The sequence below is a fragment of the Phacochoerus africanus genome, chromosome 1, assembly GCF_016906955.1.
Source record: "Phacochoerus africanus isolate WHEZ1 chromosome 1, ROS_Pafr_v1, whole genome shotgun sequence".
Classification (NCBI taxonomy): domain Eukaryota; kingdom Metazoa; phylum Chordata; class Mammalia; order Artiodactyla; family Suidae; genus Phacochoerus; species Phacochoerus africanus.
The window spans coordinates 198176355-198200397 of NC_062544.1; the positions used below are offsets into that span (position 1 = coordinate 198176355).

Consider the following 24043-nt stretch of genomic DNA (forward strand, 5'->3'; position numbering starts at 1 on the left):
CCCTGCATGATTATCTGCAGAAAGTATAGTTGGTAGAGAAGGGAGTGTGTGCAGTTAGTGTGGCTTTGGAAAGGGCTGCACTTAAACAAATGCCAGTCTCTTTGGCCTTCTGCCTCCTTTCATTATCAGCATCAGCCTGCAGAAACGCTGAGCTAAGACTGATAGGGGCCTTGGAATGCTGACCTGATGCTGTGAACTGTTTTCCAGTGAATCTAATTACAGACCTCAGTCAGGAGACTTGCAGAATGTCAACGGAGAGTACATTTCTCATGCAGGGTCAGGGCTCCCTACCCAGAGGCACTTAGGATTGATGAATTCAGGCCTCCTGCCCTATCTGCTTGACATCCTGGTTCAAACGGTCAGGATGTAATGAGGCCTCAGGACAGCAAACGTTGTAAAATGTTTTGTTTTATTAGAATAGTAACCTGGAAAGAGCACTGGATTGGATCTTTAGCCACCCTGAGTTTGAGGAGGACAGCGACTTTGTGATCGAGATGGAGAATAATGCCAATGCGAACATTATTTCGGAGGCCAAGCCTGAAGGACCCAGAGTCAAGGATGGATCTGGAAGTAAGTTCCTGCCTCAGGGGTGGTTTGAGTGTCACCCCCTTCCCTCCCACTCCTGCATGTTGCAGCCTTTGCTGTCGTTCTGCAGTTAGCACAGATCCCAGCCTCTCAGGAGTCAGTGCACAGGCCGGGGAGATCTGAGCACGTCTCGGGCACACTCAGTCATGTCACTTGGTAGTGTGTGTGCCTTGGTTTAGTGCCAGCTCTGACTTGTCTGTCCTGTGAGGTGAAATTTCATCATGGACCATGGATGTCTTTGTCTAAAATATAGCGTTTATGGAGTTCCCACTCTGGTGCGGTGGGGTAATGATCTGGCTTGTTTCTGTGGAGGCGCTGGTTTGATCCCTAGCCTGTGCAGTGGGTTAAGGATCCTGCATTGTGATAGCTGTGGCATAGATCACAGCTCCTGCTTGGATTTGATCCTGGGCTGGGAATTTGCATATGCTGTGGGGGTGGCGGGACATTTATTTTCATGGTGAGGTATGTATCTATATATACATATAGCTAGATATATATATCTATATATACATATAGCTAGATATGAAATATATCTATATATACATATAGCTAGATATGAAATATATCTATATATACATATAGCTAGATATGAAATATATATCTATATACATATAGCTAGATATGAAATATATATCTATATACATATAACTAGATATGAAATATATATCTATATATACATATAGCTAGATATGATGTATATATATATATACACATATAGCTAGCTATGAAATATATATCTATATATACATATAGCTAGATATGAAATATATATCTATATATACATATAGCTAGCTATGAAATATATATCTATATATACATATAGCTAGGTATGAAATATATATCTATATATACATATAGCTAGGTATGAAATATATATCTATATATACATATAGCTAGGTATAAAATATATATCTATATATACATATAGCTAGGTATAAAATATATATCTATATATACATATAGCTAGGTATAAAATATATATCTATATATAATGGCCACATCGATGGCATGCAGAAATTCCTGGGCTGGGGCTCAAACCTGAGTCATAGCAGTGACAATGCTGGAACCTTAACCCACTGCGCCACCAGGAACTCCATCATGGGAGTATTTTTGAAGAGTTGAAAGCAGTCTCACACCCTTGACCCTGTCATTGTCCATGCTTCCTCCTGATCATTTTCTGAAGGGCTGTCAGGATGGCAGGAAGAGGTGCCAGAGGCCCATGTTGTGCCTTCTGACAACAAACATATGTGTCATTCTGTGCTGAGTATGGCTCTAAGCACTTTACATAGAGCTACTCACTTAATCCTCATCACACCCATTTTACAGGTGAGAAAACAGAGGCATAAAAAAAGTAGGTAACCTTCTTGGGATCGTGTAGCTCTTCAGAGGTGGAGCCAAGATTTAAACTTGGAATCTGGGTTCTTAATCATCGTGATGCCCTGCTTCTCAGGCTGTCCCTGCCTGCAGGATCATAGCCTGGCATCCATCACCTCCTCCAGTCACATCTCAGCCTGCTCGTCTCTCAGTATCATTTCTCTGCACCCTCATGCCTACAGCTCACAGGCCTGGTGCACCAGCAGCCTACACAGCCATCCTCGAACCCCCTCTCCCTACTCCCTCTTCCCAGGCCCTTGTTCAGGCCAGCCCTTCCTAGTGAATTGTCCTTCTTTCCCACTGCTGCACACTCACATCCTCACCTCTGTTCAGAAACTGGGCCACAGTTTCCATTTCTCTGGACCACTTTCCCACGTTCTAGTCATGATCAGGCTCCCACCCACCCCACTTACTTTCCAGGCGAGTAGTCATTATACCGATATTAACATTCCTTCCATTTGTGTCACGTTGACTCTTCACAGTAACCCTGTGAGGTAGATACTATCATCATCTCGCTGCTTCAGGAACAGGACAAGAAGGCAAAGTAAGTTGCCAGAGTCACTTAGCCAGTGCAAAATAGAACCAGGATTTGGACCAGGCAGCCTGCCTTTGAGCCTGTGCCTGTAGCCGCTGTAATGCAGCGTTTGTCCTTCTGTTATTAGAGGCATGGCATTCATCTTGCAGTAAAATTAGTTATGTAAATACCTGTGTCTCCCAGCTGCCTGGGAACTCCTGGGGACAGAGGCTCCACTTTATTTTCTTTTTAAGGCCATATATGAGGCATGTGGAAGTTCCCAGGCTGGGGGTTGAATCGGAGCTGCAGCTGCCGGCCTATACCAGAGCTTACAGTAATGCCAGATCCTTAACCCACTGAGCGAGGTTGGGGATTGAACCCATGTCCTCATGGATACTAGTTGGGTTTGTTACCACTGAGCCACAATGGGAACTCCCGGAGGCCTTTTTCCTTTTATAAGGCATGTGGTGTCCAGTGCATAGAGAGAACCAGGTAAATAATAATTGGGTTTAATTAATGGACCATAACCTAGTTTGTTTCTAGAATCGTGTAGCTGTAGCTCTAGTTGTTAATGGTCTCACCAGGCCTAACATGTATGTGTGATCTGGCTCTAGGGACAGAGAGTGGGAAGGAAACCTACTTCTACATAAAATATGAATTTCGGGAGTTCCTTTTGTGGCTCAGCAGTAGGATCCTGAAGGATCCTAACTAGGATCCATGAAGACTTGGGTTTGATCCCTGGCTTTGCTCAGTGGGTTAAGGATCTGGTGTTGCCATGAACTGTGGTGCAGGTTGCAGTTGTGGCTTGGATCCTGCATTGCTGTGGTATAGGCCAGCAGCTGCAGCACTGATTTGACCCCTAGCCTGGGAACTTCCATATGCTGCAGATGTGGTCCTAAAAAGCAAAAAAAAAAAAAAAAAAATGAATTTCTTCACTGCAACTGTTTTAATCCTGACTAGGTGAGAAAAGGATGAGCCTTAGTTCTCCTGACTTCCATGTCCACCTAAAGGGTCTTGTATTACTTGGTGGAAATTGCTGGCTTGCCTAAAATATTAAAAGCTGTAATGGACAAGTTAATAATTCATGAGCAAGATTTATGGTGTGTTACAAGTCCATCAGTTCACTGCTTCCTTGATTTTCAGTAATGGACTTTTCTTTAGGGATGGTGAATTCTTGCTGAAGAAATAAACCACAAGATGGGGCCATTGTAAAGCTGCTGAGTTATTTGGCTTCAGAGGGAGGGAGAGTTTGATCATTAGGGATTCCTGTCTCCTGATGGAGCTTGGCGGGACCAGCCTCTCTCAGAGATGGTCATTAATGATGTGGAACAGCCACATCCTCTACTTGGGCTTACTGAACTCAGAGTGACCTGCAGATAGTCCCCCTTTTTGAGTTATATCCTTGAATAGGATGTCCTGTGATGTTTTCAAGCACCCATTTGAAGGCACTCTGGGCCGAACCCTATGGCCTTACTCATCTCTTCCAAAGTTCAGGCACTTGTGGGTGAGGGTGGGGATGGAGACAGTGCTGCACTGTGAGAAATCACAGATAGGATATTCAGGATCTAGAGAAGTAGGTAAGAAAAGTTAATTATGAAAAAAGCATAAACCACCCTAATGCACCAAATGCATTTTGCCTTTGATTTTATAGAGGAACCAGTGTTTTTGTTGTTGCTGTTGTCTTGCTTTTTAGGGCTGCACCTGCAGCATATGGAGGTTTCCAGCCTACGGGTCGAATCGGAGCTACAGCTGCCTGCCTATGTCACAGCCATAACAACGTGGGATCCAAGCTGCGTCTGCGACCTACAACCACAGCTCATGGCAACACCAGATCTCTAACCCATTGAGCAAGGCCAGGGATCAAACCTGCATCCTCATGAATACTAGTCAGATTCATTTCTGCTGTGCCACATCAGGAACTCTGGAAGGACCAGTGCTTTTTAAGTAGCCTTTCTAGCGCTGGCTCTTGGAAGGTGATCAGCAAGTGAATGATTAAGTGAAGAATTAAATGAGTGCCAGGTGGTGAGGGTCACAGGTTAGGTTTTTTACTGACTCCATTCAGCGCCAGCTGGAGGAATTGACAGTGTGGTGTTGTGTTCTTTTGCTTACATCACAGGAAAGGGAAAAGGTGATTTTTTTTTTTTGTATTTGGCTGCATTAGCACCTGAATTCATATGTTAGTCACTTTTCTCTTTTTCTGTTTATAAAAATTATCATTTATGTTATATTTCTTATAATTAAAAGGATAGGTAGTAATTTTAGCAGCTTGAGAAAATACAGATATATGAGTAGAAGAAAACAAAAATTACAATCCTACTACCTAGTCATAACTACTGTTATATATTTTGTGTATATTCTTTAGACCTTTCTTTGCAAATGTGTAAAAATGAATCTAAAGGTGTGTGTATATATATATATATAGCATTCTATTCTATGCATGCTATTTTTTTAAAATTGAACTATTGTTGGTTTATACTATATTAGTTTCAGGTGTACAATATAGTGATTTGGTATTTTTATAGATTATATTCCATTTACAGTTATTACAAAATATTGGCTGTATTTCCCTGTGCTGTACAGTGTATTCTTACTGCTTATCTACTTCATGCTCTACATGCTATTTTATAGCCTGCTCTTTCCCTGTGGGTGTACATTATGTAAATCTAGGTCAGTGAACATATATTAATATTCTGTTGTACCATAATATATGTACCTAGTTTTAGGCCAACCAGTTAGTATTTAAATAAAAGACGATTCCAGAAAGAGTTTTAAATAATGGGGTTCTTTGCACATTCAGAAAGTGATGGCAATGATTTTTAAATGCTACATTTCTTAAAGGATGAATTCAATTCAGAGAAGTGCAACAAATGCCTCTTTCAATCTCTATCCAGGTAATAATTTGGTTAGAATTCTTTCAACTTGGTCAACATTTATGTTTCATTTCTCCCCTCATCCCCTTCCTCCATTCTTTTCTCTATTAAAAATAATGTTAAAATGAACATTCCTGAGTCCTTAATATTTCTTTAGGATTAGTGAAGTGAAGGTTTTAGATGCAAAACTGTATGTTTTTGAGATTTTATTTTATTTTTTTGGCCACAGTGGCAGCATGCAGAGGTTCCTGGGCCAGGGATCAAATGGAGCCATAGCAGTGACAATGTGGATCCTACTTTTGAGATTTTAATACAGATGATCCCATTAGCCCTAGAATCACAGCACTGCCATGTGCTCCTATTCCCTGTCCCTCCCAACAGTACTTTTCATATCTTCATTGCCAACTTGTTTTTGTGTTAATCACTTCCTCATTTCCTTTGGCCCAATCTCCCACTTTTACTGAGGTTTTTAGATCACTTTTAATGGATATGTATGAGACTTTAAAATATATCATGTGTTACATACACAAGTTTGGGAATGCCTTGTAGCTTTACAATACTGAGTTTTTCTGGCCAGAAACATGTTACCCTTTTCTTTTGCTTCATTTCCTTCTTCTCCTGCCCCTGCAAAGCTATATGGTTTTCTTTATAAATGTCCTGTGCCTTTCTGGTTAATTCTCAGAGTTAAATTTTCTGTGTTACTTGTAAATACCATTTTTTTCCCATTATATTTTCTAAATTGTTCCTGCTGAATTTTTGGAAAGGTCCTGATCTTGTAAATGGCCATTCTGCAGGGATTTGATTAGAATTACATTAAATTCATAGGTTCCATCCCAGGAGATGTGTACTATGTAGGTGCATTGTTTACATTCCCAAGACATTGTTTTTTACCTTTATTTTGGTTGGTTAATTGACTCAGACATTTGACTTGGGGGTAATGAAGACAATTTAAAAGTTCAGGTAATTTCTTTTTTTTCCCTTTTTTCTTTTTAGGGCTGCACCTGCAGCATGTGGAAGTTCCCAGGCTAGAAGTCGAATTAGAGTTGCAGCTGCCAGCCTACACCACAGCCATAGCAATGCAGGATCCAAGCCATGTCTGCAACCTGTGACATGGCTCATGGCAACACAGGATCCTTAACCCACTGAAGGAGACCAGGGATCAAACCCACACATCCTTGTGGGTCCCAGTCGGGTTCGTTTCCGCTGAGCCATAATGGGAACTCCCAAGGTAATTTCTATTTAGTAGCAAAATAGGAAGCCAAAAGAGACTGAGTAAAAGCAACAACTTCAGTTTTCAGGGTTCTTTTGTAAGTAGCAGGATTGCTGAGCCAAGCTTTTCTAAGCAAAAAGGGGGACGTCTTATATCATAAAAGCTGGAAAGTCCCAGGAAGACTTGATTCTGGGCATGTTCTTGACTCCAAGACTCAAACCCTTTTACCTGGGTATGTCTCTTGTCTATGCTTCCTGGCGGGGGTGGGGTGAGGGGTTGGTTCCAGTCTCAGACAGGCTTGCCATCATAGCCACAAGATGGCTACGAGTGTCTTCTACTTCTGTTATCTCCCCAGGTTAAAATCTAGCAGAAAGTATATTGTTCTGGGGTTCTCAGCAGAGGTTCTAGGAACATGAGCGTCTGTCAGGTACCCTCCTCTGTCAAGTGTGAGTTGAAAAGGGAAGGACCAACCTTCAAAACACTAGTATGGGTCTAGACCTGCAGAATCAGCATCACCTGAGAACTTGTTGGAGCTGCAACTCTTTGGGCCTCACCCAGACCTACTGAATTAGGACCTCTGAGGGCGGGCTTAGTGATCTGTAGTTGAATAGGCTCTCCAGGAGGTTCTAAGGCAGCTTTAATTCGAGAACCACCACCTTAACAGCAAGATTAGGTTGTTCTTTGAGGAGAAGAGCAGCCACTGCTACAGCAAGTTAATACTGAAAATAGTGACAAGGTAAGTGTTTAAGTTGGAAAAAGAGTAACTGTTACAAAGACACAGATTAAAGAAGCACTTGTATCAAATTCTTCCCTTAAGGAATGTGTTAATTAAAAATAACCATTTTCCATCTTTTTGAATGAGGAAGTAATGTCATTACATGAAACTTTTAAATATTACCTAATTTGATTAAAAGGGTTAGTGCTATCAATACTCGGTGAAATAGTAGCTGTCTTTTATTGAATGTCTGCTAAGTGCCAGGTGTTTCTTTTACCACTTTTGCCTCATTAAGTATTTAGATAGGAAAGTCGTCACTGGCAAGGTTACCGACTTTCTTGTGAGGACTGCCTTGGAATCTGGGTCTGGCTGATTTTAAAGACTGCTTTTTCTCCTTTGCTCCCTATTGAGTCATCTTATTTCAGATTTTTTAAATTGGAATGGAGGCAGGAGTCTGTTTTCTTTTCCAGAAGACTCTCTTTATTGTCATGTCCTACCTGTTTTAAGATAGGACACTTTCTGTTGATTTTTAATTTTTTTTTTAAGTTTTAAGAAGTAGGAAATCAAGCCATCAATCTAATCTATCTAGGTCTCTGCCATTTGCAAAATCATTTCTGTTTCCGTGTTGCACTTAACGAGAATCCACTTTTTTTTTTTTTAAAGAACTCACTGATTGCCAATGTAATTAAAACGTGATTAGACTGTGATTACTCAGAACCTGCTCTGGCTCCTTCAGGCACATGGCTGTATCGGTTCAGACATCTTGTGCTGCAGCTGAGGATTTTCCAGCCAGGGGAGCAGAGAGACATTGCATTGACATGATGGTGGGGCTCGGCACATGCAGGGCTCCACAGGAATGCAGCCCACACAGGATCTGGAGAGTTGAGGGGCTTTGCCCAGGCAACCTAAGTCTCAGTGGTCGGATTGAAAGCCACACACACTAATACCTCTGGGCTCTCATTCTCGTCCCACGTCAGCACTTGTTCTTTTCAGTAGTGTGATTGGAAGTTAAGAGGAAGCCATTCAGCAGAGTCGGCTAATTTACACTGAAGTGGAGGTAACCAAGAACTCTTCTGCTTGGAGGAAAGTCTTTAATATTTGTCGTTTTAGGCAGCATAACAAAAAGAAGTCCAGATGGATTGGTAATTTTGAGCTGGCTAGTGTTGGGGAGGCAATTTGTACATCTTTTAAAGATCTATGCATGTTATCAGCTGCTTTAAGCTGTTAGAGATTTACCCAAATCCTCCTTTTTCTCTTTTTGGGAATTCAGTAGTTTTCTAAAAGCTCCAAATCCACCCTCCATGCCCCCACCACACATGATGCAGGTCTTTTCTCAGAGCAGGGATGAGGGAAGTAAAGTTGTTGGGGGGTAGAGGTTGTTTGCAGATATAGCATGTTTGTGAGTCAAATCTTGGTATTTGGGGATGAGATTTTCCCTTCTGTTGTTAGAGATGGGTAATGAAACAGGTTATTCACTTTTGAAAGATTCAGTTAGAAAACTCAGTTTGGCTTTCTCACCAGAAGGCTGCGGAGCCCCTGAGTTCCCGGAGTTTTAAGGAGTCTTTTGGTGTTTTGGTGTTCTAAGCACTCTGTAGGCTGACTAACGTGTTGTGCCCTCGTGAGATATTGCTGCTTTTCAAGTGGATATAGGTGCTATAATGGTTTATCAACTATAAATTAACTGCACTCCTGAATCTAGAGTTGCTTTTGGTCATTATGTGTTGTTGAATTATACTTTTCAAAAAAGGTAAAATGATGACTGTCAGGTACATAGAAATGACTATATACTACAGATTTTCTTTGACTCCTTAATTAGGGAAGCAGTTAGTTGTTATTACTGGTTCAAAAGCATCTGGAAACTGAGGATATTTGACGGTAATTTGATTGCTGAGTTAGATATAAAATTAGTGTCTATCAGGATCAGGAACTCTTGAAGTTACCGGGGGTGATAGAAGAAAAAACCACAGCCTAAAAGTTTCAAGGTAAGTTTTTACCTGGGGACCTTACTGAGGACTATAAGCCTGGAAGACAGCCTCTCAGATAGCTCTAAGGATCTACTCTGAAGACATAAAGAAGGAGCCAAGGTATATTGGAGTTTTTTGCTGGAAAAAAATCATGTATCAAACATCAAAAAATTACTGCTAATCACAAAGAAAAGACATCTCAAGTTAATGATTTTAGTACTTTTCTATATGGGAGAAGATGCACACGTCTGGGCTCATTGCAATTATTTCTTAGTTATGCATCTTAACTATCTGTCTAAGGCCAGCATCCAAAGCACTAAAAGCTTCCCGTTTTTCTTCATCCCGAATTCTCTAAGATTACACCGTGGTGGGGGCAGTGCTAGGGACAGAAGGAGTGGTTGATGGCTTGATCCTTGTAGAACTGGAGTGGCAACATTCCCTGTCTACAGTGCCCCCTCTTGGTCAGAAATTTGATTAGGGTTTGGAAGGTATTTTGTAAGCAGTTTGTTCCACAGCACTAGGAATTCTCATTCCTAGGTCAGACAAGGATTTTGTTGATAGGCTATTCAGTGTGCAGTTTTTGAATTAGGCTCTGCTGATAACCTAAAATTTTCTGGATCATTTGTCTTAGTAGTTTATTATGATCCACGAGGTGTTTCCCTTTATTGCTTCTTCCCATATCTAGAATTGCACTACTACAGTTGTTCTATATAGAGTTATATATGTGATCAATTGCCTCTGGATGTTCAGCCACCATTAATTTTGTCAGCGGCCCGGTTGCACATCAGGTAATGGAAGAGACAACAATCTTATAGAATATAAGTAATATAGCTAATAACACTAATAAGGTTGTAGTACAGCAGAGAGACACAAAACATAAAACAGTTTGAAATAACAGGACAAATTAAAACAATGATTAGTATAACTAGTTGTAACCTGGATTGCGAAGACCCCATCAAATCCACAGGGGAGCCAGCTGGTGGGATCAGGTAGAAGCTAAATTCTGGAGTGATCAGGTAGAAGAAGATAAATATTTCATCTTTGTTTATGGAGGCATACTTTATCAACGTGTTGTAGGTCATAGTTAGCATAAGGGAAAAGGTTTTCTGGATAACAAAGATTAAAAGCCACTAATATTTCAGGTGAAAAATCATAAAGTTGTAAATCATATTTATCAGTTCATTCTGGTCCATGTAGTTAATTCCTGTTGATCAGGATGAAGCCATCAGGTTTTCTATTTTATAATTTCTTACTCAGTTCAGTGGTATTTATCTAAAAGTCATCAGAAACTTGTATTTGTCAAAAAGCCCTTTTAATGGATTTTCTTGAAGATCTTCATTTTGTAAAAGCATCAGAGTGAAAGACTGCCAATGACAAAAGACTTAACAATGGCATGGTTAAAGATATGATTGCAATTCAATTGATAAGAAATTTTGTTATTTCTAAGACATACAACATTTTAAGATAATAAGTAGAATTATAACGGATAATATTATACTAGGACATACAAGATTTATTGTCAAGTGGTGATAAACCTTAAGTTATATTGTATGAGTAAATATCATTAATATAGATATTCCAAAAGTTGTATGAAATTCCTAAAAATCTATATTAATGATATTTACTCATACAATATAACTTAAGGTTTATCACCACTTGACAATGTTTCCCATGTAATTTAACATACTGAATAAATATAATTAGTTTAATGTCTCTTTGGGATGTTACAGGGGCCCTTGGAAGCAACCCCAAATCAGATAGAGGTCAAAAGAACTTCTTTTAGAATTTGGCTTGGGACATTTGTCAAAGATATCAAGAGGTTTTAAAACACTTGGTCAAGGAGTTCCCGTCATGGCTCGTGGTTGACGAACCTGACTAGCATACAAGAGGATGCGGGTTCGATCCCTGGCTTTGCTCAGTGGGTCAAGGATCCTGTGTTGGCGTTAGCTGTGGTGTAGGTTGCAGACATGGCTCGGATCTTGTGTTGCTGTGGCTTTGACATAGGCTGGCAGCCACAGCTCCGATTGGACCCCTAGCCTGGGAACCTCCATGTGCCACAGGTGTGGCCCTAAAAAAGAGAAAAAGACCAAAAAACAAACAAACCAAAAAAACCCACTTGGTCAAATAGGATCCTAGGTCAGTGAAACAATACTTATTGATTGAACCAAAGTGACAAAAAAAGATTTTAAATGCAAATACAGGAAGTTACCATGGATTACTTAATTACAGTCTGCTATCAAAAGCAGATTGCTGGGGAGTTCCCTTTGTGGCACAGTGGTTAACAAATCCGACTAAGAACCATGAGGTTGTGGGTTCAATCCCTGGCTTTGCTCAGCGGGTTAAGGATCCAGCGTTGCCGTGAGCTGTGGTGTAGGTTGCAGACACAGCTTGGTTCCTGCGTTGCTGTGGCTCTGGCGTAGGCTGGTGGCTACAGCTCCAATTCGATCCCTAGCCTGGGAACTTCCATATGCTGCGGGAGCAGCCAAGAAATGGCAAAAAGACCAAAAAAAAAAAAAAAGGCAGATTGCTGTTCCAAGAGACCTTTGGTGGGGGGCAGCTGCTGCAATGGCTGATGGCTTGATTGTTGCAGAACCAGAATAGCAGGCGACATCCACAAGGCAGACCTCATTTTCTTGTGCTATGCTTTGTTGTGCTTCACAGATAGTGTTTTTTTTTTTTTTTTAAACAAATTGAAGGCTTGTGGGACCATGCATCAATAAGTCTCTTGGTGCCATTTTTCCAATATGCTCACTTAGTTTCTGTGTCACATTTTGGTAATTCTTGCAATATTTTGAGCCCTCAACTAGCAAAAAGATTATAACTTGCTGAAAGCGCAGCTGATAGTTAACATTTTTTAACCATAAAGTGTCCCCCCTCCTTTTTATGGCTGCACTCATGGCATATGGAAGCTCCCAGGCTAGTGGGTTGAATTGGAGCTGCAGCTGTTGGCCTACACCACAGCCATGGCAACACTGGATCTGAGCCACATCTGCAACCAATGCCACAACTCATGCAACACTGGATCCTTAACCCACTAAGTGAGGCCAGGAATCGAACCTGCATCCTCGCAGAGACTGTGTCACATTCTTAACCCCCTAAGCCACAGTGGGAACTCCTCCAGTTTAGGCAGTTTTGTCCAGTTCTTTCAGTTATTTTGAAAGGTTCTCTGTAGCAAATCAACATTTTTGAAACAATTTACCTTGCTTTGAAATGCCTTTTCCACCTACATAAAAAGGGGTCACTATATTTTTTGAGGGTGTGATGATGCTGTGTTTGGAAGGAGACCTCTGAGAACTGGGAGAAGAACCACAGTGGCTTCCCTGTTTGGTTTATTCACCTTTACTTTCTCTTCGGAAACTAATATAAATTGAGATTTCTTATCTGTTGAATTTTTGCAAAATTGAGATTCTCTCTTTTGCTGTTTGCTCCTAGCAGGAGGCCTTGAATAATGCATGGAGTGGTTGCTTCTATTGATAAACACAGTTAATTTTAATTATAGGACTAAGATTTATGCTAATCTTTTTTTCTTTATTTTTATGGTTCTGAGTATAGACGTGAATTAATTGCTTTTAACCAAGGAGGGGGAAAATGACTTTAGGGCTTAATGACATGTTTGGGTGTATTGCAGTGTATGGATTTGTTCCTTTCTCTATGTCTGTCTGTTTTGTCAACATGTTGGCTGTGTTGGTGTCTGAGCAATGTTTCATTGAAATGACTCTAGGTTATGGTGGGAAGTGATCATTAAATACTCTGTTCAATTATTTAAGTCATTGTTTGGGGGGCAGTTCCTTGGGGGGGAAACCTTGGTTCGAGAATTACATTCTGTCTTCATTTCATGGAAAATCTAAGAGGGCAGCTGTCTTGTAGGAGACCAGCACCATGTCTCTCAAATTGGATATTTGGAATTTTATTTAAAATTATTCCAAAAGATTTTTAAAAACCACCCAGGGGAGTTCCTGTTGTGGCTCAGTGGTAAGAAACCTAACTAGTATCCATGAGGACCCAGGTTCGATCCCTGGCCCTGCTCAGTGGGTTAAGGATCTGGTGTTGCTGTGAGCTGAGGTGTAGATTGTAGACGCGGCTTGGATCTGGCGTTGCTGTGGCTGTGGTGCAGGCAGCTGCAGCTCTGATTGGACCCCTAGCCTGGGAACCTCCATATGCTGTGGGTGCAGCCCTAAAAAGAGAAAACAAAAGAAAACAACAACAACAAAAACCCATCCAGGGTCAAGAAACATGAAAAAAGGTCAGGTTCTACTCTCTCTTGCTTACTAGGGTAGAGGTGGGTTCTTAGTGACAGGGAATGCAGGGAAGGCAGACAAGGGTAGGGTCCCTTGTCACTAAGTGCCAGGCAAAATGATTGTCATTCACAACTATTTTTGCCTGGTTTGTTTCAAACACTTTTTTTTTGGGGGGGGGGTTGTCGGTTGATATGATAGCAACAAAAAATTAATGATGGAGAAGGCAGTCTATTCTGATTCATTTCTTTTAGAAATAATTATTTCACTAATTTATACTCCACTTTATACTTTGACAAGTGGTTTATAAAAATGTATACAATGTGAAAAGTTAAAAAAAAAGTGAGGACATGGAGTGAAGGGAGGGAGTCATGCCTACTATGTGCTAAGCACCCTGTTTGCTGTGCCTTGAATATTCCAGTGAACAAAACAGACAAACTTCTTGTCCTTATGGAGCTATATTCTAGCCTGGGATAAAAGGAGGCAGACAATAAGTAACTGCACAAATAAGTATGTGATAGGGTGTTGTTGTGAGGTCTGTGGGCAATAGGAAAGCAAGGTTGGGGTGAGGGTGGGGTGGAAGAAGGGAGGAGTTGCTGTTTATATGGAAGGCTCTCTGAGAACTGGATGAAATGAGGGGTGGGTCATGTGGCATCTGAAAAAAGAGTTTCAGGTAGAAGTTATAGTAGGTGTCGAGGCTGAAGCCCTCTCTGTCAATGAGACGAGTAGCTGGTATATGAACAGTGGCCAGGAGGCTGGAGGAGCTGGAGTGGAGTGAGGGGGAGAGTGAGAGGAGGTGGAGGACCTCATAGGTCATTGTAAGAGTGAGATTTTACCTCCACTTAGAGTGAGCTGGCAGCCATACTGAGATGCTTGGTAGGGCTAAGGGAGGAAGCAGGGAGCCAAGTTAGGAGGGGAGGCTATTATAATAATTCAGACAAGAGATGATGGTAACTCAGATTAGGGGTTACTAGTGGACGGTAAGAAGTGGTATTACCACTTTTGAAGAAAATGCCGGATATATTTTTGAAGGATTTGCTGATGGATTGGATGTGTGTAAAGAGTGGGAGAGGGGAGTCAAGATTTTGTTGAGTTACTGGCAGAAGGAATCACCATTGACTGAGATGGATAAGGCTGAGGAGAGAACACTCAACTTGATAAAAGGCATCTACCAAAAGATCCACAGTTCCCGTCATGCATAATGATGAAGGACTGAATGCATTTCCTCTAAGAGCAGGAACAAGACAAGGATGTCCACTCTTGCCACTTGTATTTAACATTGTGTAAGGGGTTCTAGCTGTGACAGCTAAGTAAGAAAAATAACGGGCATCCAGATAAGCAAGGAAGAAGTAAAACTACTTCTCTTTGCAGAAGATATGGTCTTGTATATAGAAAATCCTAAGGAATCTACTTTAAAAACCATTAGAACTAATAAATGAGTTCAGCAAGATTGCAGAAAACAAGATCAATATACAAAATTCAATTGTAGTTCTACACATTAGCAATGAACATTTTGGAAATGAAATTTAAAAACTAATTCCATTTAACACCATGAAATTAGGTGAGAGCACCCAGAGGGGGAAGGAGGGAAAGATGGGGAGAAGGAGAGAGAGAGGGAGAAAAAGGGAGAGAGAGAGACTGTGTGTGTATGTGTATGTATGAGAAGATTGAGAAAAGAGAGGCCTGAGGTCAGAGCCCCAGGTCACCAACGTTTAACTGGTCAGGAAGAAGAGGAGGAGCCAGTAAGACATCTGCACGACTAAAGAGTCAAGTCCTGGGGGCAGATGTTTGAGGAAGCAGGAGGTGGTCCACAGTGTGTGGAGTGCTGAAGGGTAAGATGAGGACCGGCTGTTCCAGCTGAGTAAGCCTATGAGCCTTGGTGAACTGCAAGAGAGAGAAAGGATGGGAGAGGGAGGACCCACGGAAAAGGTCTTTCCAGAACCAACACACTCGTAAAATACGACAAAAATTGAGTCCTAGAAAAATGAATAAGCACGTACATTTTTTTTCCTTATTAGACTCAAAAGACATGAGTATTACTCTCAAATTATTGTAAAAGTTTGTAAATGCTCACTCAGCTTCTGTACCTGTCTCATTCTAGTCTGTAGCATTTTGTGAAGTCGGACTGGTATTAGTTTTGGGCTCACTTGTGAAAGTTCCTGGGCCAAGGATGGAACGTGCACCAGAGTAATCCACCAGGGAACTCCATGTGGAACCCACTTTGTATTGTGTAGGTGTTGTGTGATTGTGGAATTGGTGGGCAGAGCATGAGGTGAAATTCATTCACCGTGGCTTTGGTACAGCATTCTGTGTTGGATGGCAGGGGTTACTTTTTGGAGAATAAACATCCATCTCATGCTCTCAGAAGCTGTATATCTCCTTGTTCAGAAGGCATGAAGCCAAAATTTTGGTCCCATATAGTTTATAATCGTGAGCAAGTCAGAAATCATGAGATGCATATTCTGAGCATTATCCTGTTCTATAAATGATAACAGCTATCTGCTGTCTTCCTCCTCTCTTGACATTTGTATGGTATTTTCATCTGAATTGCTCATTTAAGTCTCATACAACCTTGTGAAGTGGGTGGATTTTTCAGTTCTGTGAAGAAACAGGCTCAGAAAGATGGAACACATTCACCCTCATACTGCTTAGAAGTGTGGAGCTAGAGCTACCCTTTTAGACCCATGAGCTGGTCAGCAGACTGGGCTGTGGGATTTCTAATCCTTTTTCAGATAGGAACTTCCTGTCAGCTGTACTTTGATAGTTTATGTCCTGCTTTGTTATGCATTTGTAGGTTGAAGTTGTCACTTTGGGTATGTGTACTCAGCATAGTAAGTAAATTGGCTTTATCCTTCAGTCTAAATGGTTGCTGGACTACATTCTTACTGATTTTAACTTCTCATCAGAAGTGCTATTGATTTCTAGAAATGCTGCCTTGTAACTGAGTTGTTTTCTCTTTCATAGCATATGAATTGTTTGCGTTCATCAGTCACATGGGAACATCTACAATGAGTGGCCATTATGTTTGCCACATAAAAAAGGAAGGAAGGTAAGTCTTTTTGAGAATAAAATGCAATCTCTATTATATTGAGCACCTATTATGTGCCAGGCACTCCATCAGGTGTTTCATATGTTATCTCATTTGGTTCTCACAGTGGTCTTGTAGAGAAAAGCCATTTTACACATCAAGACCTTGAGGGTCAGGGAGGCTGAATAGCTTGACCTCAGCAGCTGTGTCCGAACTGGTATTAAGGCCCCTCTTCCCCATCATAGCAAGGGGACTTGCCAAGGTAAAGACGTGTCCTGCAGTAGAATGTGTGTCCCTAATTGGAACTCCCACAGGATTGCCAGATCTAGCCAACAAAATGAAACAAAGCAATAAAACCAGGATGGCCAGTTACATTTGAATTTCAGACAAAGAGTAGCTTTTTAGTATAAATATGTCTCAACTATTGCATGCAGCATTCTTTTATGAAAAAGGTATTTGTTGCCTAGGTGGTATTTAAATTGGACTGGGTACCCTGTGTTCTCTCTGGCAACCCTGACACCCAGGGTTTGCTCTGTTGTTGCAGCCTTGGCTTCTTTTAAGTGTGTGGTCAGCCGGGAATGAGACAGTTGTGGGGTGTAAGGCTGCTCCTCTTTTCAGAATCTTCTTCCTGGGCTAGATCCTCACAGGCCCCGCCGGCTTCCCTTCCTTGCGCTCTGAGCGGCCTGGCCCGTGGGTTAGCATCCCTGCCCGAGGCCGTGCCTGGGCCACAGGGATGCTGGAGAAGCACATAACCTTGGCCTCTCCTAGCAGGACGCTGACCTAGTACTGCAAGAGTGACTGGTTCCCTCCCAGTATCCACTGTGCTCCTTTTTGGTTTAGTCTTGTCTTCTTCACTTGATTAATACAATATTTGAGCACAGGAAACTTGACTTACAGTGAATTCTTTTTATTACCAAGTATGAGAGCTCTTTTCAAAATACTTAAAAGAATTTCTTTTTAAAATTACAATTTAAAAGCAGCAAACTTCACTATGAGAAATTTGTAAAATACAAAAACATTCAAAGAAAATGCCCTCTGGAAATATAGAGAGAACTGTTGTCTGTATCTTGATATACTTCACTTTGTTTTATTGTGAGAGGGTGTGTATGTCTATACCCACACATACTACATAAAAATATATATGTGTATTTACAACTTTTCTAAAAGCTTAAAGTTCATCTGTCGTTATGTACAACTTTGTAACCTGCTTTTTTCCCATTTCATATGGTATTGTGATTATGCTCACTTTACCAAATATTCTTTGAAGACATTTTAGTAGTTTATAATAGTTTACTATATGTCTCTTTACTTCTGATTTTTAGCTAGTTTTATACCTAAGGCTGAAATAAACACATAATTCATTGACTCAGTTTCTGAGGCCATCTATGGAATTTTACAAATGGAATTATGAGATCAAATGAGATGAAAGGATTTAAAGTGTTTGGAGACTCCTTCATGAACTACCTTTTTTTTTTTTTTTTTTAATGGCCACACCTGCAGCATGTGGAAGTTCCCAGGCTAGGGGTTGAACTGGAGCCGCAGCTGCCATCCTATGCCACAGCAACTAGGGATCTGAGCTGCATCTGCAGCCTATGCCGCAGCTTGTGGCAGCACCAGATCCATAACCCACTGAGCAAGGCCAGGAATCGAATCCACATCTTCACAGACACTAGTTTGGGTTCTTTACCTGCTGAGCCACAATGGGAACTCCCTAGGAACTACTTTTTGATTGCCCTTGAAAATAACAAAGCAGTTGTAATTTCCCAGCAGCATTGTTTCTTTTTCTACAACAGACTTTGAGTTTGGTTTATCTTAAAACATCTTGATTATTTTAAGTATGGGCCCTAACTTTCTTCTGCTAAGTTTTCTGGAACAGACCTAAATCCATCAAATACTTCTGTCTTTTTTTTCTTTTTCTTTTTTTTTTTAGGTGGGTAATCTACAATGACCACAAAGTTTGTGCCTCAGAAAGGCCCCCTAAAGACCTGGGCTACATGTACTTTTACCGCAGGATACCAAGCTAAACCTGGACGTACAGATTGGCGAGAAGAAGCCATACGCCTTTTTAATTTACCAAAAAAAAAAAAAAAAAGTAAGAAGCTGGGACAGCCAGACGTGAAGGAATACATGGAGTATTTATAGTTTATTTAAAGAACATCATTTGATGCCTTCTGAAATAGAACTGGGAGGAAATTTCTATTAGTGATGATACACTCCTGTAGATAGTTTTTCTTTTTATAAATGTTTAAGAAGAGGGTGATTGAAAAAAAAAATATTCATGTTGCTGGTGAGGGGTCTGCCACTGGCACATCAAAACAGGAAGTGCCACCAGCCCTCGATTTTGCTTTGGGGGTCAGTGGTAGTGGCCTCCAGAGAAACCACGTAATGGGGCCAGTTGTGTAGCCTCAGCCGAGATAGACCCAAAAAGCCCACTTTTGTTTCATATCGAAAATCAGCAACTGGGCTGGGCTTTTATTTGTGACATATTTTTTTTTCATTACACACAGTAATTTCTGACCTCTCCATGAATAGTAGGTTAGAACATCTGCGATGAAAGATATTTTTAATTTAATCATATCAAAATTCATATGATTGTGTGAATGTGTGTGAGAATGAGACCGAGAGTGTGAGACCTTTATAGTCAATGAGAAAACCTGTGACCGGTTGGTTTTTAAGGGTTAAAATAGTTGATATTAAGCATAGCCGGAAAAGGCAAGTAAATATTTTAAAGAAACTATAACTCAGGAACAGTTTAAAGAATTAGTTCCCCACTTAGTTTTTCAGGCGTAAAAAGGGCTGTGGTCCCTTTGAGTGCTGTTAAGACTACACATGGGTTTGTGACATTTGGCGGTTTGAAGGCAGATGCCCACAGCAGCACCGTATTGTTCTTTGCCAAAGGTAGATGAATTCTGTTTCTCAGCAGCTCCCCCCGCCCCCCGACAAGGCGTAGTCCTGTGTGTTGTTAGAAAAATTACTGATCTCTTCTCTCCATAACACATGACAACTCCCTGGAATCATGTTAAGTGCCCCAAATTTGTCTGTAATTTTCTCATCCCCCAGCTCTTTGCTTGTCTCCATGTCTGTTTTCTGGGGCCAGAGTCTCACCTCTGCCCTTTCTTAGCTAATCACCTCCTGACTTGCCTTTGTTCCTTATCTGCTGTGACCAGCAGTGTGATCTTGGACAGTTGAAGGGTTTCAGATGCAAGGAAACTTTACATAACCATCGTTAGGAAAGACCATCATTTCCATTTTGGTATTTCAGTAGTTTAGTTGCAAATTGGAATTAGATGAGTGTTTCAGATGTGATGAAAATGTAGAATGATAGTGCTCTATAATTTTCCTACCACTCTGTACCAAATGCTAGGGTCTCTAGAGTTTCTGTTTCAGATTATTCAGTCAGATAAAAAAGGACTTCTGCTACCTGCTTAATCTTGGACTGGTAGAACAGATCTTTCCAGAAGCTGTAGGAAAATAAAGTAGAACCATTTGGGTGAAATATAGCACAGAATCTCACAATTCTTTGAGATACAGAAATTGTTCATGACTCACATGTCATGATCCAGTCAAGATTCTGGTGAGGACAGGGGCCCTTCTCACAGGAGATAATGCTCTGTGAGCAAGGGAAGTGGATTCTGAGGCCTGTGGCCCGGGACCTGGGTGCTGCCCAGAGCTGGGCAAGTCCCTCACCCTCCCTGTGCCTCACTTACCTGCACGATGGTGTGATGGCCCTGCCCTCTCTTTCCACCTGTGCTTTGAGGATCCAGTGAAGAGCGGGTGATGGTGCTCCCAGTGGCATCCTGGTGGAGGATGCATCCTCTCTCCTCTCCTGAGGTGTTCTTCAGTTTGGGAGCAAATGAGAGGGCAGAAGGAGGGAGCTTATGGGGCAGTAACTCTCTCAACTCTGTCCTCTGGTGTTGCCTTTTCACATCGTCTCGGACGTCCCAAAGCAGTCCCACTCTGTGTCCCCGCCTCCTGTAGAAACCCCCACACTAAGCAGCCTCCTTAGGGCTGAGTATCATAGAGTAATGACTCCAAACACACATCAATATCCAGTCTCCTTAGGGCTGAGTGTCATAGAGTAATGACTCCAAACACACATCAAAAATGACTTTTCACTGCAATTATGAAGTGGAGACCTTTTCTGGGGGTGGGAGGGTGATTGGGTTTTGGATTGAATTGTGGGACAAAGATAGCATGTGTATTTTGAACAAAATAAATTTTATAATCTTTGCAAAATGAGTGGCACAAAGTCAGTATCTAAGTTTACAGGCTACACATTATTTAACTCATTAAGTAGAAAAAGAAATTTTAGCCCTTTTGATACCTAAACATATCGTAAGAAGTGGAATATGGCGGCCTTTTTTTCTTCCTGCCTCACAAAACAAAGGGCTATTTCTATAAGGCAAAGTTTTGTATATATGCTCTTTATTTCAGGTTGAGAGTTGGGAAAAACTGGAGCAAATACTGGTTTTCTTTCATGCTTATAAATGTATTTATATGTATATCCTAACATATTCAAGGCAGATAAAAAAGTCTGGGAATCAAAGTCTGGGATATATTGCTTAATTTTTCACATGTATATAGATGAGATTATTTATGACAGAAAACTGGAATCATGTGCGTATTTTGTCAACTGATCATCAGCCTTTTAGGAGTCTTCTGTGTGAGGCGTGGTGGTGTAATTGTGAAATTCTCACTGTGTGGGTATATGTGTGAAAGACAGCACTTTCTTCCTGTAAATATCTTTTGATATCCATTTGTGTAGAATCCCCATGAATGTATCTTTGGAAAATATAGTGTATCAACATTTTCGTTTTGTCAATTGATCTAAATGCCCACATAATGAGTCAGAAATCCAGTTGTTTGGATTGGGATTGGGGGGCGGGGAGAGAAAGTATGCAGAAGGGACTATTAAGAAGCCTCATGTTTTCATGCCATTTTATGTCAGCATTGCTTTACCATTTTGAAATGACCTGCTGTTTTCTCCCACCTACAAGAGAATGTGCCTGCCATTCCCTGTGCTCACTGTGGGCTGTAAGGAGAAACTCTAGCCTGTTACCCCCAACATGGCTTATTCCCTTGCCCTGAATGGGGTCAGCCCTTACCTGCCATTCATAGTGAGAGCACCTGAGTTTGTAGCCTGATTCCACTTGTCAGTGTGACAAGTGTCACTTTCCCTTTCTAGGTCTTTTTCTTTACAACGAGTGGGTCAGACCTGAGAAGCTCAGATGTTCCTTGCTGTCGTAACATTTAATTCTACTTTTATTTTCCTATGGTTACTACCAGGGTGAGACATGGAGGATGCTAAGGGATCACACAGAGGTTAGATGATGTTTCTGGTCTGTTGTAGCTCATGCACCCCACTTTAGAAGCTGCCTTGATAATAGGGTCCCCACCCCAACTTCTAGTCCCACTTTCTTGGGTAGTTAATTTCTTTGGTAATTATCCCATTTTTTTCCCCTCCCACTCTTGAAACTCTCCACTTCCCAGTTGGTAAGGCATTTTGTTAACGTCCTCCTCAAAAATGAAAAATTTGTTTTAAACCCATCCTACTCTGCAAAACCTCAGACCTACCTTCAGCAAACACTGTAACCTTTCTGGGATATTCTCTTATTTGGTTATAGCTATGATCCTCAAGTACATTTTTATACACAGAAAGGATGTCTTTTCATCTTGGAGGCATCGTTGTTGCCAAATCAAATCATCCGTGCCAGCCATCTGTCGGGAGATGGCCCGTATTGGGAGCAGGATGGGGGAGAGGATTAGATAAGATGTGATTTTATCCTTTACCTAAGGTCAGAAGTCCTCGGTTATAGGATAAGGTTCTGTACCCTTAGGCGGGTGTTTAAGATTGCCTGTGCAGTGCCACAGAGATTACCTGCTTAGTAAATCATCCTGCAAGACTTTATTTTACAGTTTTCCACATCTGCACTATTCAGTGGAGCTGTCCCTGGCCACGTGTGGCTAATGACCTCTGGAAATGCTGCTTGTCCACACTGAGGTGCAGTGCACAGGAAATGCACACCAGATCTTTAAAATATGGAAACAAAAAAGGGAAACATAAAATAGTGCATCAATATTTTATATAGATTGTATGCTAAAATGATACTTTTAGATATATCAAGTAAGAATTATTAAAGTTTCACTTATTCTTTTTTATCTTTTTTTAAATGTAGCTACCAAAAAAATTGAAATTAGCCCCGCTGTATACTTTTACTGGACAGTGCTTCTCTAGACCAGGTGTTGTGGGGGAGGCAGCAAGATGCTGTAGGTATGGAAGGTAATTCTGTGAAGAGTGCAGGCAGACAGAAGCAACACAAGTATTTTCACTGGAGTCAGGAGCACTGTGAGGCACAGAATGCCTTCCAGAAAGCAGATTTTTCTACGTAAGAACCCATATATATAAGGCCCTAATTAAAACCAAAAGCAAAGGAGCCCAAACCCCATTCATTCAGCTTTGCCTAGAAGCTGCCAACTTTGCATTTATTTTTCAAGCATCTTCCAGGTGCTGAGGACGTTAGCCACATGAAGGTGTTGGGTGGATTTGTTTCACTTTGGGCAACATTCTCTTGTGGTCTCCCCTCCCCAGGTATTGTTTTGTCTATTCAGAGCTGGGTGTGTTGAAATACTGTGCAAATCTCACCGCTTCTGGCCTCGGCGGGGCTGAGCCTGTGGCCTGTGCCCACCTGCCTGGAAGGTTTTGATGTTGGCTCCTGAGTTTGTGTTTATTTTGCACTAGTCACAGTTGTTGTTTGAAATATCTCACATGTGTTGGGAGACTATTTGCCTGTGATGGAAAGAGAGATGGATGATTTATTGCTTCAATTGTTTTAAATTAAAAGCTATTCTCACAATCCGAGGTCCCTTTATGGCTCTTTTTTTTTTCCTTTTGCAAAATGCCAAGTAAACTGATTCTGCCTTTTGCAGGTTCTTACCCATCAGTGGAACAGGTAACTTGAGACAGTGACTAATTTTATTTCTTTTTAGGGTTTCTTTGGGCACCGAGGCTGCCTGGGCCCCATCAGTAGTGGGACATCCATGGTGGCAAGATGTTACCTCTGTGAAGGAGGGAGGGGCAGGGCAGGGGGAGTCTGCTGTCTGTTAGGTGTTCTCTGTGGGTGTCAAGTGGACTATTGGAATCCGTTGAGACCTTTCTGTGGTTCCCTGGCTCTCTGTTTGCTGGTGGCTTCTTTAACACTGGTATAAGCAGCGGGGACACGTTGCGTCAGGGGATTTTAGTTTCTAGGCTGTCTAAGTTTCTTATTATTGCCGTAACAAATCACCACAACTAAGTGGCTCCAAGACATTTATTAGGTCAGAAGTCTGGAAATGGGGCTCCAAGGGCTAAAATCAAGGTGCTGGCAGGGAGGCTGTAGGAGAGAAGCCGTCTCTTGCCTTTTCCAGTTCCTGGAAGCTGTTCGTGTTCCTTGGCTCATGACCTCCCAACAGCATCACTCCAGCATCTGCATCTGTGGTCCTCTCTCTGAGCTCTCCTGCTTCTTTTCCAAAGACCCTATGAAGTCATTGGGTTCCCTCAGTCCACAATAT

The 24043-nt window shown here is 41.4% G+C and overlaps 1 protein-coding gene across 1 annotated transcript in view; it reads left to right on the forward strand.

Annotated features, from left to right (window-relative positions):
- The window catches only part of USP13 (ubiquitin specific peptidase 13), a 125719-nt gene extending 102368 nt beyond the window's left edge, over positions 1-23351 (forward strand). The window contains exons 19-21 of the mRNA XM_047787022.1: positions 417-570; positions 16432-16516; positions 18426-23351. Of these exons, the coding sequence (XP_047642978.1) occupies positions 417-570; positions 16432-16516; positions 18426-18519 (333 nt within the window). The 3' untranslated portion in view covers positions 18520-23351. The remainder of the gene's footprint in view (positions 1-416; positions 571-16431; positions 16517-18425) is intronic.
- Positions 23352-24043: the final 692 nt, after the last annotated feature.